At 36.9% G+C, this 14,287-nt stretch overlaps 4 protein-coding genes across 5 annotated transcripts in view; all 4 read left to right on the top strand.

Annotated features, from left to right (window-relative positions):
• Window positions 1–1,022, top strand: part of LOC104806183 (probable disease resistance protein At5g45490) — a 2,571-nt gene extending 1,549 nt beyond the window's left edge. The window contains exon 5 of one of the 2 annotated variants that reach the window (XM_019201745.1): window positions 9–1,022. In XM_019201745.1, coding sequence (XP_019057290.1) covers window positions 9–871 — 863 coding nt within the window. In that variant the 3' untranslated portion in view covers window positions 872–1,022. Of the gene's footprint in view, window positions 1–5 lie in introns of both variants that reach the window. The other variant, XM_019201744.1, reaches the window with a different exon arrangement.
• A 2,267-nt stretch (window positions 1,023–3,289) lies between these two features.
• Window positions 3,290–8,358, top strand: LOC109116396 (probable disease resistance protein At5g45510). Its single transcript, XM_019201754.1, has 2 exons — window positions 3,290–3,379; window positions 4,716–8,358. The coding sequence occupies exon 2, from the start codon at window positions 4,718–4,720 to the stop codon at window positions 8,255–8,257; it is 3,540 nt and encodes a 1,179-aa protein (XP_019057299.1). The 5' UTR covers window positions 3,290–3,379; window positions 4,716–4,717; the 3' UTR covers window positions 8,258–8,358.
• A 133-nt stretch (window positions 8,359–8,491) lies between these two features.
• LOC104806969 (MOB kinase activator-like 1A) lies at window positions 8,492–12,015 on the top strand. The gene is made up of 7 exons (XM_019201755.1): window positions 8,492–8,648; window positions 9,658–9,706; window positions 9,826–9,934; window positions 10,106–10,199; window positions 10,800–10,933; window positions 11,021–11,184; window positions 11,769–12,015. The coding sequence occupies exons 1-7, from the start codon at window positions 8,626–8,628 to the stop codon at window positions 11,841–11,843; spliced, it is 648 nt and encodes a 215-aa protein (XP_019057300.1). The 5' UTR covers window positions 8,492–8,625; the 3' UTR covers window positions 11,844–12,015.
• Window positions 12,016–13,908: 1,893 nt separating this feature from the next.
• LOC104806181 (protein ENHANCED DISEASE RESISTANCE 2-like) overlaps window positions 13,909–14,287 on the top strand; it is a 7,375-nt gene continuing 6,996 nt past the window's right edge. The window contains exon 1 of the mRNA XM_010530938.2: window positions 13,909–14,279. Within this exon, the coding sequence (XP_010529240.1) occupies window positions 14,206–14,279 (74 nt within the window). The 5' untranslated portion in view covers window positions 13,909–14,205. The remainder of the gene's footprint in view (window positions 14,280–14,287) is intronic.

Here is a 14,287-nt window from a genome sequence, read left to right as displayed (position 1 = left end):
TGTAGGGAAGACGGCTTTGTGCCAGGAGGTATTCAACAATGAAGATGTCAAGAAAACTTATGTCCCGAGGGTGTGGGTGTGTATGTACACGGAGAAAGAAGAACTAAGCAGGGATGGTGACCCGAAGATTGCCATCGTGAAGAGAATCTTGAGGAACCTCGGAGTCGAAGAGGATACGTTAGCTTATATCAAGGACCAGGCAAAAGAAGAGTTGGAAAACGCTCGAGAAGGGGATGGAGAGAAGGAACTCTCTATGCTGTTGTATGCTCTTCACTTGAATCTGTGGGGGAAGAAGTATCTGATAGTGTTGGATGATGCCCGGAAAGAAGACGGTTGGAAAGAGAGACTCGACGAGAGAAATCAGATACCCGAAGGGAAGAAATGGGGAACACATCTCTCGTTCGGATTCCCCAAAGGGTCGGGTGGAAGAGTCATATTCACGACCCGGGATGAGGATCTGGCCAAGGAGTTAGTCGGGGAAGAACGTAGCTTGCACCGTCTTCACCCGCTTTCTGATAAAGAGAGCGTCTGGGACATTTACAAGGATGCAGCTGCAGCTAGTAAATTCGACGTGAATCCGATTGACGAGGGAAAATACAAAGATGAACTGATGAACAAGTCATGTGGAATTCCGGCGGCCGCTAAAGCATTGGGGACGATTGAGCCGGTGGATCTCGAAGAGTCCGAAGAAACTGCCGGGAAGAAAGATTCTAACCGCGGAAAATCTACCGACATGGACATGGAAGACGTCAATGTGAATCAGATGGAGGAGAAGACGGGTTCTAGCCATGGAGAGACCAGCCTGAACAAATCCGAACTAGGTGGTACTGAAAAAAAACAAGAAGAAAAAGGCTCCGAGTTCAAAGATTGAAGAATTTGTCCCATGCTGTTCTTTAACTGAGTGTTTTGTGTGTGTGTATCTGTGAAACATAGACGCTTAAGATTTGTGTCAGACTGTATCTACCTATATGGTGTCCACGCATATGTCTTGTAATAATAATTGCAACTTAGATTTCTCACTATTCAACATAAACTATTACAATATTTCTAATTAGAAAATATAATCACATAATATATTATTTAATTAATATAAATATTAAATCTAAATATTACGATAATATTCTACGAATCTTTTGATACTCTCTCAAAGATATTCTCAATATCTCTTAATATACTCTCTCAAAGAAAGAGATCTCTCAAAGAAAGAGATGAGAAACAATTGCTTGAGTTTGAATTCTCAAGTAAATAACGGGATTCGATAATCGAATCTGTTTAAATAGTAGATTGTTGGTGGATTTGAAAAATCCGGTGTGACACAGAAACAGATGCATGATGATGAAGATTGATAATATGACCGTGATATTGATGTAAAATAAAAAAAAATAAAGTGCGCAAAAACATGACGTAAATGCATGATAATTTAAAAGCGAGACTGGAAGAAGAAAAAAAATTGTGGCGCAGATGCGCGGTGCAAATGCAGGATAGTACGGTATAGCACGATTACAATGTTGACGGTACAAAAACACGATAGTTTAGCGATTATACCGAAAAAAGATGCGGTGTAACTCTTGATAGTCCCCATTAGAGTTACTTGTAATGGAACTTCTTCTATTGTAACCTTGTCCCTTGTCTATAATTTTAATCTCCAGTATGATTTGTAGACTATTAAAAGGGAGTGAATTTAACTCCTGCATATTCAAATTATGGTACTTTTATGTGGTCTGCAAACTATTATACCAAAAACTGGGTTTATTCGAAATACAACCATAGGGTTGGATATAAAAAGAACTCTCGTTGATGTCATGGTGTGGTGGTTAATATGTTTGGCATCTTTAAAATATAAGCATTGTCTATAAAAACAATTGAAAAATAGAATCACTATGATTTAAAATATATATATATATAATTATTGCTTAATAGAAAAGAATCCATCAGAGATTTGACAGAATAAATAAATAAATAAATAAATATATATATATATATATATATATATTAAAAATTATTTCAAAAAATAAGCCAAGCAAAATATATTCGAAAATCGGAATGCAAAACACGCGGGAAAATGCTGTGCTACAAATGAAGCAATGATAGAATTAGAATATTAATTTCCTTACATCTCAAGAAAAGTTACAGATTCGCCACTTTTTTTTTTTTGTTAAATTACAGATTCGCTAGCGATACAATTATTTGTACCCCCATTCTTTTTTTCATAGTGAATTAATCATCAGGGTGCGACAAAAAAGCTTGAAAACGACAAACACAAAAAAAATCTTATAAAAAAAAGACAAACACAAAATTCTATGCTTCATGGAAATTATTATTTTTATATCTTTTAGTAATTGTTAGTTTCCAATATGATTTTACAAAACAAAAAATATATCGTCTAAAAATTTTAGGTGTATTCACTTGGTTCCTTTTTTTTTTATTTTGTCATTGCTATTGCTCTTAATATATATATATAATCATAAAAAATATTTTCCACCGAACAATCAAATAAACAAGAGAAATCACGAAGTAATTAATGGGATATATGGAGTGGAGGACCAACAAAAATATATAATCGGAGGCACATTTATTTTTATTATGAGCAAACTTACTTTTATAGGGACATTTCATAATTTTATTCAAAATTTTACAAAATTCATATAGAAAATAAATTTTTTTTAACCGGTTAAATGGGGGTATGTGCACCATAGATCCGCCATCGGATATATGTTCGATTGAATGGAAACAATTGTTCTATACTTTTAATGAATATATAGAGAGAGATTGATAGATATTTTTTTTATACTTTTAATGAAAATAACTAAGATTTCTAATCATTTTTTTAAAAAGGTGTCCATGATTAGTTCACCACCATTGTTTGCTACATAGTCATTCATGAGAATTCGATTAATTTAAAATAATAATGAAATCGCAAAAAATAAATTATACATCTAAGGTTAAGAAATTAACATCATAAAAAAAAACCATCCAACTTTTACTTTTTATTTTATTTTATTGCTTGCGCCCTGATATTTCGAACACGATTCCGAGTGGTCAATCCGGCGCGCGCTTCATAAAAGCAGGGGTAAAATTGTACATTTCAAAAAGTAAGGGTAAGTTTTTGAATGTTTGAAAAGGTAGGGGTTTAATCGGAATTAACAAAAGCTTGAAGTGGAAAGGACCGGTCCGACCGGGGGATGACGAAGTATAAATAACCGAATTGCATCAACGAAAGAAGAACCACCACCATCTCACAAGACCCTTGAAGATATTGAAGTACTTATAAGCGTACTGAACACCCCCACACACACAAAAAAAAAAAAAAAAAAAATTGAGAAATCAATCAGAACAATCTCTCTGAGCACCCATCAATTTGTTGTTTCAGCTTTTTAAGGTTTTATTTCTCTTCACTTTCATCTTACGAATAACACATACATACATATATATATATATATATATATATATACATATGCTACGATCTTTTCTTATTTGGTCATGCTTGCTTGCTTATATATGCATCATATAATATACACACACACACGTACATGGTTGTGAGATGCATATGAATCTGAATCACATACTGTGTGATTTTACGGATAAAACCGTAGAAGTTGGTGGATTATCAATACAGAAGTATGTATACATGGAATCAGTGGCGGATCTACATGAATTGGGGTGGAGGCACGTGCCCCCATTTGGGTTGAGTAAAAATGTTAATTTCTTTATAAATTTGATAAAATTATGAGTAAAATCATCAAATGTCCCCATAAAATTAAAATTTGACTCTATCAAATTATATGTGTAAATTTATTACATGAAATCATGGGTTAAGGCAGACTTGTATAGATCTATACGTACACTTCGTGTGGGTCCTAAGTTCACAAAAAAAGGTATTGGTTAATGAGAGATACATTGGTTTCTTTCTTTCTTGCTACCCAAGAAAATTGTTTGATGATATCTGCAATTCTTGCTTCATGTGGTATTTGGCTTTGATATTTACTTTTTTTTAGCATTTTCTTTCCATAAATTTTCATTTTTTTTAAATAATCCAAACATAATAATAAACCAAAACCCTTTTTTTTCCACGCAATTATTGTTATTATTTTTGTCTAGAAAATCTCATATAAATATATGAATCTATTATTTCTCATATTAATACATATATTTTAAAATTTTCAAAAAAAAAAATACAAAAATTTAAACCATAAATTTTTAAAGAATTTTATAAAAATATACAAAATTTTACAAACACTCCAAATAAACTACCGGTTAAACCTATAGTTTTTTAAAAGTTTTTTTTTTGTAAGATTTGTTATTTTAGTTTAGAATCTGAATTTTTGGAAAATTTAAAATTCGTATATTAATATGGGGTTGATTACAAATTTGTATATTTATATGTGATTTACCATATTATATATGTTATTTTTTAAAATTCTTTCATTGTTATTTCTTGAACAAAATCAAGAGACATACCATAGAGATAATCTAATCAAACAATTAGACGAAAAATATTAATCCCAATAAAATAAATAAAATAAGGATGATAAGTATATATAACTGTATAGTATATTGTAAATGTATTATACCTACCATTGTATGTCTATAAATATCTCTGTAATTCATTACTATCCACAGCATTAGAAAGAACATATATACATATATATATATACATATATATATATATATATATATATATTACCAAAGCTTGATTATATCTCATAATTTACCAGAAATGGATTCACGAGTATCATCACCATCGCTTAAAGAGAAGATAAAAGGCAAGAACAGAGGAGAAATGAGCGACCAGATTGCGAAATCGTTCCAAGACAAAGCCGTTTCAAGAGTTGTGCTTGTCGGCGAATCTGGCAGTGGGAAGACGTGGCTTTCGGAGAAGATCTGCAACAACCTGTTGTCCAAAGAGAAAGAAAATGGCGGCGGCTCCTGTTTCTTGGCTCTCTGGTTACATCTCAACCGACAACTCGACGATTCATCTCTTTACCGGAATCTTGCTTCCCAGTTATCCGTGTTTTTCTCGTACGAAGAGATTGACGATGATGCTGAAGAAGGAAACGTGAATGATCTGAAGAAGAAGATTCTTGAGGAGCTAAACAAGAGGAAGAATCCGGCTGAAGACGCGAAAAACCTGGGTGAAGATGCGATGAAACCGAAGAAAGAAGCGAAGAAACCGGAGAAAGAAGAGAAAAAATCGGCTGAAGATGTGAAGAAACCAGAGAAAGAAGAGAAAAACCCAGCCGAAGATGCGAAGAAACCGGAGAAAGAGGCGAAAAAACTGGTCGAAGATGCGAAATCGGATAAAGAAGAGAAAAAGCCGGCTGAAGAAGAGAAAAGCCCGGCTGATGAAGAGAAGAAATCTGCAACATCTGCAGAAGAAAAGTATATACTGTTGGTTTTGGATGACGAAGGAAGTATCACCAAGGAAGAGGAAGTGATGAAAGATTTGAAACTTCAAGAGTTTCTTGAACACGACGGCGGACACGCTGTAAAGATTCTGATCACGAGACGGGAAGGAGGAGGAGGCGGGAATAACGTTCTTGAGGTCGAACCGCTCAAGAAGGACGAGTCAGACGCGTTACTTGACGGTTCTCGGGAAATTCTCGGGTCCTTAACCGACAAAGGTTGGAGGGTTTCGCTCAATTCCCTTCAAGAACAAAAGGAGATTGATGATCCGACTTTGATTTCATGTATCATAAGAAAGAGCAAAGGTTTACCTGCTGCAATCTCTACGCTGGCGAAATCGTTAAGTCGTTTAAAACGGAACGGTTCCAACGAAACCGTTCTATCCGAGGAACAGAAGAAGGCATTCGAGGAATCGATACTCTCCTCGGAATCATCGGAATCAGCAGCTGGCTGTAAGAGCGCGATCGATCCGAAGAAATACAATCCAGTTCTGTACCTCGCTTACGAGTTGATGAAACACGATAAATCGTTACATACCGCCGTTGTTGCTTGCTTCTGGCATAGCTTGGACTTCTTCCAGCACTGCGGTTGCGTTTATTACCGTGAACTGATTGCGAACTGGATACTCGAAGGTTACTTCGATCCTGTCTGGTCTGTCGAGGAGGCGTATCGAGAGGGTCATACCGTCTTGATGGAGCTTATGGACCGAGGTTTTCTGAAGATACAAGATGGGAATGTGGTGGTGCCCGAGATGGCGATGTCGAATCTGATCGATCTTCGAGATTGCGGAGTTTTGGGAAGATCCCGTCTCGGATTCGCCAGAGTTTACGGCGGTGAAAAGGGGAGAGGGGTGGGAAAGATCACTCACCCTGGCGATATGATGAGAACAGTTCGCTCCAAGAAAGTAAAATCTTCGGCGACAAAACTCGAGACGAAAATAGAGGTCTCGACGATTCTTGTCAGTGGGAACCGTCTCTGTCAGGAAACTTGCGGGAAGTTCTTCGAGGGTCCGGAAAGGGAGGGTCTTCAAGTTCTTGGACTTTTCGACCCGAGATTCGAGTCTCTTGTCTCGTCGTTATCGAAGCTAAAGAAACTCAGAGTTCTTGTCATTAAGGACTGTGATCTACTGAAAGAAATCGACAAACTTGGGGAATTGAACGGTCTACACGTTCTCGAGGTCTCTGGTGCAAGTTCTCTGACAGATATCCAAGACGATTTCTTCAGAAATATGACTCAGCTTCGAAGTCTCAACCTTTCGGGACTCATGATCAGATCTTCGCCTTCGAGTATCTCTCAGCTGTCTGAACTCAAATGTCTCGTCATGAGGAACTGCCCCGAGTTGGAAGATCTTCCGGATGTTCAGTCTTTGACGAACCTCGAGGTCATCGACATTCATGGAGCTCGAAAGCTGAAGACTTGCTTCGACAAGACAGTCGGGAAGGACAAAAACAAGGGCAAGAACAAAAACTTTGCTCATCTCGAAAAACTTCAACATCTCGACCTGTCGGGTAGCCAGATAGACCGGCTACCGATTTTCCAAGACTCGAAACAGTCAAAGAGAACTCGCTCCTTGACTCGGCTCCTGTTACGGGATTGCAACAAGTTGAGAAGATTGCCTCATCTGAAACCGTTATCCGCTCTCCAGATTCTCGACATTTCGGGTTGTAAGACCGTGAATGAGATGTACGAAGTGTGCTTCGAGGACAAGGACGAGCTAAGAACCCTAAACCTATCAGGAACTAGTCTGAGAGAGCTGCCTAACGAGATCGCCGGCCTGTCCAAACTCAGCCAGTTTCTTTTGAGAGACTGCAAAATGTTAGGATCTCTTCCAAACATCGAGGCTCTCGCCAATCTCGAGGTCTTTGACGTTTCGGGCTGCGAAAAACTCGAAAAGATCGACGGATCATTCAAGGGCATGTCTTACCTGCGCGAGCTTAATCTCTGTGGAACCAAACTCAAAACATTACCAGAGTTGCCAAGGAAGAAGAAGAGCTGTCTGCGTTCTTCGAAACGTATCGTTCTTCCGGATTCGAGAGAGTGGAAACTCGATGAATGGAGCAAAATCGAGGAAGAGCTGAGATCATCTGGAGCCATAGACGAGACACGAGAAATCTTGGGGAACAAGTCAGAGACCGGGGAGAAAACAGAAGATGAGGCTCAAGCTGGGGTCCGCCATGAGAAGAAAGGCGAGGGAGAGGAATTTGTCCATGACGGCGACAGATACGATTCTGTATACATGAAGATCAGAAACTTCATGGATTCAGACAGTGGCATCAAGATCTTAGAGATCCGTGGATCTAATGACTGGAATTGCTTGTCCGATCATGAGAAGGAAACCCTAGCGAAAGCCGAGTTCGTCTCTTTCGCGGAGAATCGCTCTGAAAGTGTGTCGTCGATCTTCGAGGCGTTCAAGATGAGATCCGTGAAGGGTTGTTGGGTTGAGAAATGCGTTGGAATGGAGACCCTTTTCGCCGGCATTGTCGAATCTCTGGAGATTCTCTGGATATCGAATCTTCCATTGATGAAGAGCATATGCAGTGAAGGGAGCTTCGTGAATCTGAAGAAACTGAGCATAGACTGTTGCCCTAACATCAAAACCCTCTTCCCTGTTCCCCATCTGCCCAAGAAATTGGAGAATCTTCGCATAAGGTTCTGCGATAATCTGGAGGAAGTGTTCGGGCAAGAAGGCGGAGCACGGAATAGTCTAGATTCCGTACGGGCTCTGTACCTTTTTGGGTTGCCGGAGTTAACGACTGTCGGAGCTAAACTACAGAATCTGGAGACATTCACGAAGGAGAAATGCTCCAAACTTTGTGATACGAAGGAGACTCTTAAATACAAGGAGACTTTATAATAGTTACATAATAAAACTTGTAATAATCTGTTTATTACTTTTTAACTCTATGGTTTATGTAATTTTCTCTGCAGGACTTTGGGAAATATGATGTTTTATAATTTCGGTCTCAGGTTATATCGGTAATTCGTCCGACCTTAATATATAGTCTGTAATATTGTTTTTGTAATAAAAGAATTCCAAATTTTTATGTATCTTTATAATAACCCTGCGACCGTATAGAGTACGCAAGGAGAGAATCCACGGGGCTTTGCCTTAAAAAGGCCCTCTCTTTTTACAGGCTCTTTCCAAAGTCTCACTTCTTTTCCCTCATTCGGAAAAGCGATTCGACGACTCTCTCTCTCTCGCTCGCTCGGTCGCTTGAAGCCATGAGTCTCTTCGGGCTTGGGAGGTAGAAATTCTAATTTCTCTGCTCGATTTTTTGCTTGATTCGAGATTTTTCCGGGAGATTTTTTCGATTTTTTTTCATCTCAGATCTGTGAAATCACTCATTTCTAGCTGCTTTTGGGATCCGATCTATATACTATCTGTTGGTTCTCTGCAGGATCACGTAATTCAACGTGTCTCTGTTAATATTTCTTATTTATTTATTTATGTGATTCTGTGTTCCGTGAAGTTGCGATCTCCAGTTCGAAACTTCTGTTTTGTCAGACACGCCTTTAAAACTTTGCAATTTGTCTCTGGAACTGAGTGTTTCTAGTAGGTTAGACGATGGATTCTGTAAATATGTCATTTATGTGTGGCTTCATGATTCGAGCATGTGTTTCAGTTTACTTGAGAAGTTTGTGATCTGCCAACGAGAGTATTTATGTCTGGATCCTTTTCCCGATCTACTGAACTTGATTTTGGGGTCTTGTGTCTAGCAAAAAGTTATAGGAAAGGCTTGTTAGTTGTTCATGAAAGAAGAAATTAAGGATGGTGTCTGAAGAGATTTGTGATCGGATGATGTGCGTTGGCTCGCTGGTGCCGGATTAGTCTTCAGTATTGAAACCTGTTCCCTGAAAGCCTGGTTGGCGCCAGTGGGAGTCTGGAAGATGATGATTAATGTTTATCTTTGCCACATCTGGAAACTCTGTCACTAGGCAATAAGTTTCATTTTGTCCTCAGGGTTCAATTCATAATCTTGGCTTCTAAACTAAAAAGTAGGCCATCCATTGATAGAAACATGGATGGACCATGATTGATCAGTCTAATGTGGTGATTCTTGGCAAAATTTTGTTCTATGTATGTTGAGTTTTCCTTGATAAATTGGACTTTTCGGGTTGCAGGCTCGCAGCTATAGGAATTGTGCATCATCACCTTGATTTGTTCTAATGATTATTTGCCTTTCCACTGACATTGATGATTTTATTTGATAACATCTCTATTTTTCTCCTTTTGCCTTTTTACTTCCGTAATAGGAATCAAAAGACTTTCCGCCCTAAAAAGAGTGCACCTTCTGGAAGCAAGGTATGTTGTCCATATTATTTTTGAATTCTTGTGCTATGAGGTTTTGTAGCTGTAATTATTTGTTAAGACATCTGGTGTTTGCTTCTTTTTGTCTGACTTTGTTTCTTGCTGTGTTATAGGGTGCACAGCTTCGAAAGCATATAGATGCCACCTTAGGTAGCGGGAACCTGAGGGAAGCCGTAAGACTTCCTCCGGGCGAGGATCTAAACGAATGGCTTGCTGTCAACAGTAAGAACACACTCCGCTTCCACTTCAAAGGCGCACTAATATAGGGATGCGTTTTGAGATTTTCTGTTGGTCGTTGCATATGTTTTTCTGGCGGATTTTATCCTATCAGGATTATGCGTATCGCTATTTTGAACATATATATTCTGAAACTTTTTTTTTTTTGCTTTTCAGCTGTGGATTTCTTCAACCAGGTGAATTTGCTGTATGGTACGCTTACGGAGTTCTGCACTCCAGATAACTGTCCCACAATGACTGCTGGTCCCAAGTATGACCTTTCCCCCCTTCCATAATGAATAATGATAGGTTGAAATCATTACGCTTCTAAATTATTTTATTCAGTAGAGATCCTTCTGATTGTTAAGTAAAGAAGGGCCGGTGAACAGCTCTAATTGGTACTTTCTTGTTTAATTATTTGAGCCCTCTTTGGATTTGAAAACCCGTGACGCGAGGATTAGGGAGAATTAGTAGCTTAATTTTCTTACCATATTGATGGATGGCTGTAGTCTTTGTGAGTGAAATGCTTCTTCATGTCTCCAAGCGAAATGCTTAGTTTTGCCTTGAAATGATGTAGAGTTGCTTAATTACAATCTGATTTTCCTTTAGGTGATGTTATTCGTTAGAAGGATTAGTACTCCATTTCGTCGACCCATCTGTTAAAGCATGGCTTCAAATTCTGGAAACAGTTACTTATTTGAGTGATGAATGTGATTCTTTACCTCTCGGTTATTCCTTCTAAGTTGCATTTAATCAAATCAAACCAATACAATATGGCTGACATTCTCATTAACCGGACCCCTTTGATTCTCTCAATGCGATCTTGCTGTGGTTGCACTCTGTAAGCAAACTGTGGGCAAAAACTTTTCAGGTATGAGTACAGATGGGCAGATGGTGTACAAATCAAGAAGCCGATCGAGGTTTCTGCTCCAAAATACGTGGAGTATTTGATGGATTGGATTGAAACTCAGCTTGATGATGAATCCATATTTCCTCAAAGGCTCGGTAATATTTTTGAAATGGTCATGGATCAGATATCGAAAAAACATTCTGCGCAATATGATCTCGATCTTTTCGGCTGAAATTTTCCAGGCGCTCCATTTCCGCCAAACTTCAAGGAGGTGGTGAAGACGATATTTAAGAGATTGTTCCGGGTTTATGCGCACATTTACCACTCTCATTTCCAGAAGATCGTCAGCCTGAAAGAGGAAGCCCATCTCAACACATGCTTCAAGCACTTTGTCCTCTTCACTCATGTAATCTCTCCTCTTCTCGTTACTCTCTTCATCTGATGATTGCCGGTAGGGGTGGCTTATTCGGATTCGGTTCAGTTATATTCGGGTTCACGGTTATTTCGGTTTTAAAAAAATCATAACTGTTTAGTTTTTATATTATATTCGGTTCGGATTTGGTTTATACACAAAAATACTCATTTTCTTGAAGAAGTTTTTGGTATTTTGGTTATTTTTCTACTCAGTTTGGTTCGAATTCAGTTTTTTTCGGTCTTAGACAAATTATAACCATTTAGTTTTTATATCAAATCCAATTGGGTTTGGGTATGTGTTATTCAGTTTGATTTCTTCGGTTATTGACGAAATAAGCCACCTCTATTTAGTCAAATGTTTATATCACTATAGTTTTTTTTTTTGGTAACCGGGTGTCTTGAATCGAGGTCCCGACTAATTCCGGGATTGGAAATAAGTATATCACTATAGTCGCTTTCAACTACGGATTACATGGATGGTTATACCATTTTTTCTTTCGGGGTAACTTGACCAATGAGAAATGAAAACCTTTCTGACGGACTTTATCATGTGAAATGCTTCATGGCTTGCTGCAGGAGTTTGGACTGATCGACAAGAAAGAACTGGCGCCGCTGCAAGAACTCATAGAATCTATCATTGTACCTTACTAAGCAAAGGTTATATTCCCATGCGAGATTTTCTGAGTTTTTAATATTCACCCCTAATAACATTTTCCCGATTGGAAATTACTAAAGCTTGATGTGAAAGAGGAAAAGAACAAAAAATAAAATAACCTGTGCTGGCAAATAATATTCGTCTCTAAGATCTTTTTGTTTTTTTAAATGTGTAAAATGTAACCATGATGGATCGCTTTTTCGATCTTTCATAAATTTAGATTTTCTCTTTACATATATATATATGTATTGTTTTCTTGTCGTTGAATTTGACAATTTAAATTAGGAATAGTCAGTTACATTCAAGTTGGGTTTTTTCAAAAAGTCCAACATTCGTATTGTGAGTTTGTGTAAAAATGTTATTGTTCGAAGTTTTCTATTTTCCGACAGGCAGCGTGTGCGTTGCCATTAATTGTCATAAGCACATACTGTGTATATATATATATACACAAATCGAAATTGATGATAACCGACAAAACAAATCATTTTGAATTGTATTGCATTTGGTTTCCAGGAAAATCGTTGCCATTGAAATTGTAAAAGATGTCGTCAACAATACATGGAGAGATATCAAAATGGGTCTGGATTATACATCTCAACTCAACCTGATCTATTTATAAATCGAAATAGGCTAACCATTTGACTAATATTTTAAAATGGATTAAATAGGTTTTGGTCCATTAAACTCATAAATGGTTAACCCATTAAATCTATTATATATTTAATTAAAATTAAACTTCTTTTTGTAACTAATTAAAATTGTTATATTTAGATATATAAAAATTAACATATATAGATATTTATATATATACATATATATGTATATGAATTAAATTGAAATATTTGGTATCGTTTTCGAATCAAATCAGATCAAAAAAATCTGTATCATTTTCGATTCGAATCGTACCGAAAAATTCGGTACCATTTTCGAATGAATCGTAGCGAAAAATTCATTGTTGTTTCCGAATTGAACCATATCGAAAAATTCAAGTCATATCGAAAAATTTAATACTACTCCGAATCGAATCATATTGAAAAACTCGGTGTCGTTTTTAAATCGAATCATGTCAAAAAATTTGAATCGTATAAAAAACTCGATACCGTTCCGAACCGAATCGTACCGAAAAATTCGAATCATACCGGAAAACTCGACACCATTTCCGAATCGAATCGTATTGAAAAAATCGGTGTCCATTTTGAACTGAACCGTTCAAAAAATCTAACAACAATATTTCTAAAATATTGAATTGAATTTAAAAAAAAATCGAAAAAATTCTGATTTTTTAAGGAAATATATATTTTTTTATAAACTATGGAATATAATATAATATCCGATTTTTATTGAATCGAATAAACTGAATCGAATATTAAAATGATAATTTTTAGGTTGTATGAGTATATATATTAGTACTTATATATATATGTATAACTAATTTATAAATATATAAATGAGTTTAAATGGTTTATATGTGTTTAACGGGTCGACCTAATTCAATCTATTGTTATTAATGAGTAGACCCAATCAATCTGTTTGTCTTCAAATCCAAATATATTAGACCCAAATGGATTGGCCGAACCCAATTGACGTCACTAATTGCACAATGGGCAAACTCAGTTGACTCTGCTCCACTTGTGCATCATCCCCCTCTCCGCCTCTCACTTTTAGTACGTCGTCGTTTTCGTTCAACGTAAATTCGACAGTATTATTATTCAATTCAAAACTAATCAATTAATGTCCTTTTTATGTGATTTTCTGTAAATAAATTCTAAAGTTTTATTTTTTTTATTATTATACATGATACATGTTGAATTAAAAATAAAAAATATTCAATATTTAATATTTTTAATTATTATAAATGTAACAAATGTAAAATACGTGAAGTTTATCACATGTATTCTGATATATTAACTAACTCGTTCCTCTAATTAATTTAATTCATATTTTTTAATGCTAATGACATGCTTAATTTGTTTATCATATTTAATTCGCTGGTTTGGCATGATCTCCTTTTATTAATGTTTTAATTATGTGTCGTCAGTCTCTGTTCCGTATACACACATTCTCCTCCCCCGCCTTCTCTCTCTAAACACGTTGTTTGCTCTCTCTCTCTCTCTTCGTTTTTCTTTTTTTTTTTCCTTCAAAAGTTTTTTTTCGTTCTGTGAAAATTTGGTTGGTTGAATTTCAAAGTCGCGAGCGACGCCGGGGGAATCTCAGGATCTAATTCCCAGATTCCGGCGACCGTCCCGGCCTGGAGCTCAATGGTTAATCAGGTTTGTCGTGCCGGTAGTTCGCAGAAAATAACACAGATTTAATTCCGATTTTAGGATCCCGATTTCCTTGGAATTTCTTCCGGTCGGGATGCAAAAAGGGACAATGTCGAAGGTTGTCTACGAGGGATGGATGGTGAGATATGGGAGGAGGAAGATCGGAAGATCGTATA

This window comes from Tarenaya hassleriana, unplaced genomic scaffold (assembly GCF_000463585.1).
Source record: "Tarenaya hassleriana unplaced genomic scaffold, ASM46358v1 Cleome12, whole genome shotgun sequence".
Taxonomy (NCBI): Eukaryota; Viridiplantae; Streptophyta; class Magnoliopsida; order Brassicales; family Cleomaceae; genus Tarenaya; species Tarenaya hassleriana.
Note: the sequence above shows the minus strand (reverse complement) of the source record. Positions and strands in the feature narration are given on the sequence as shown.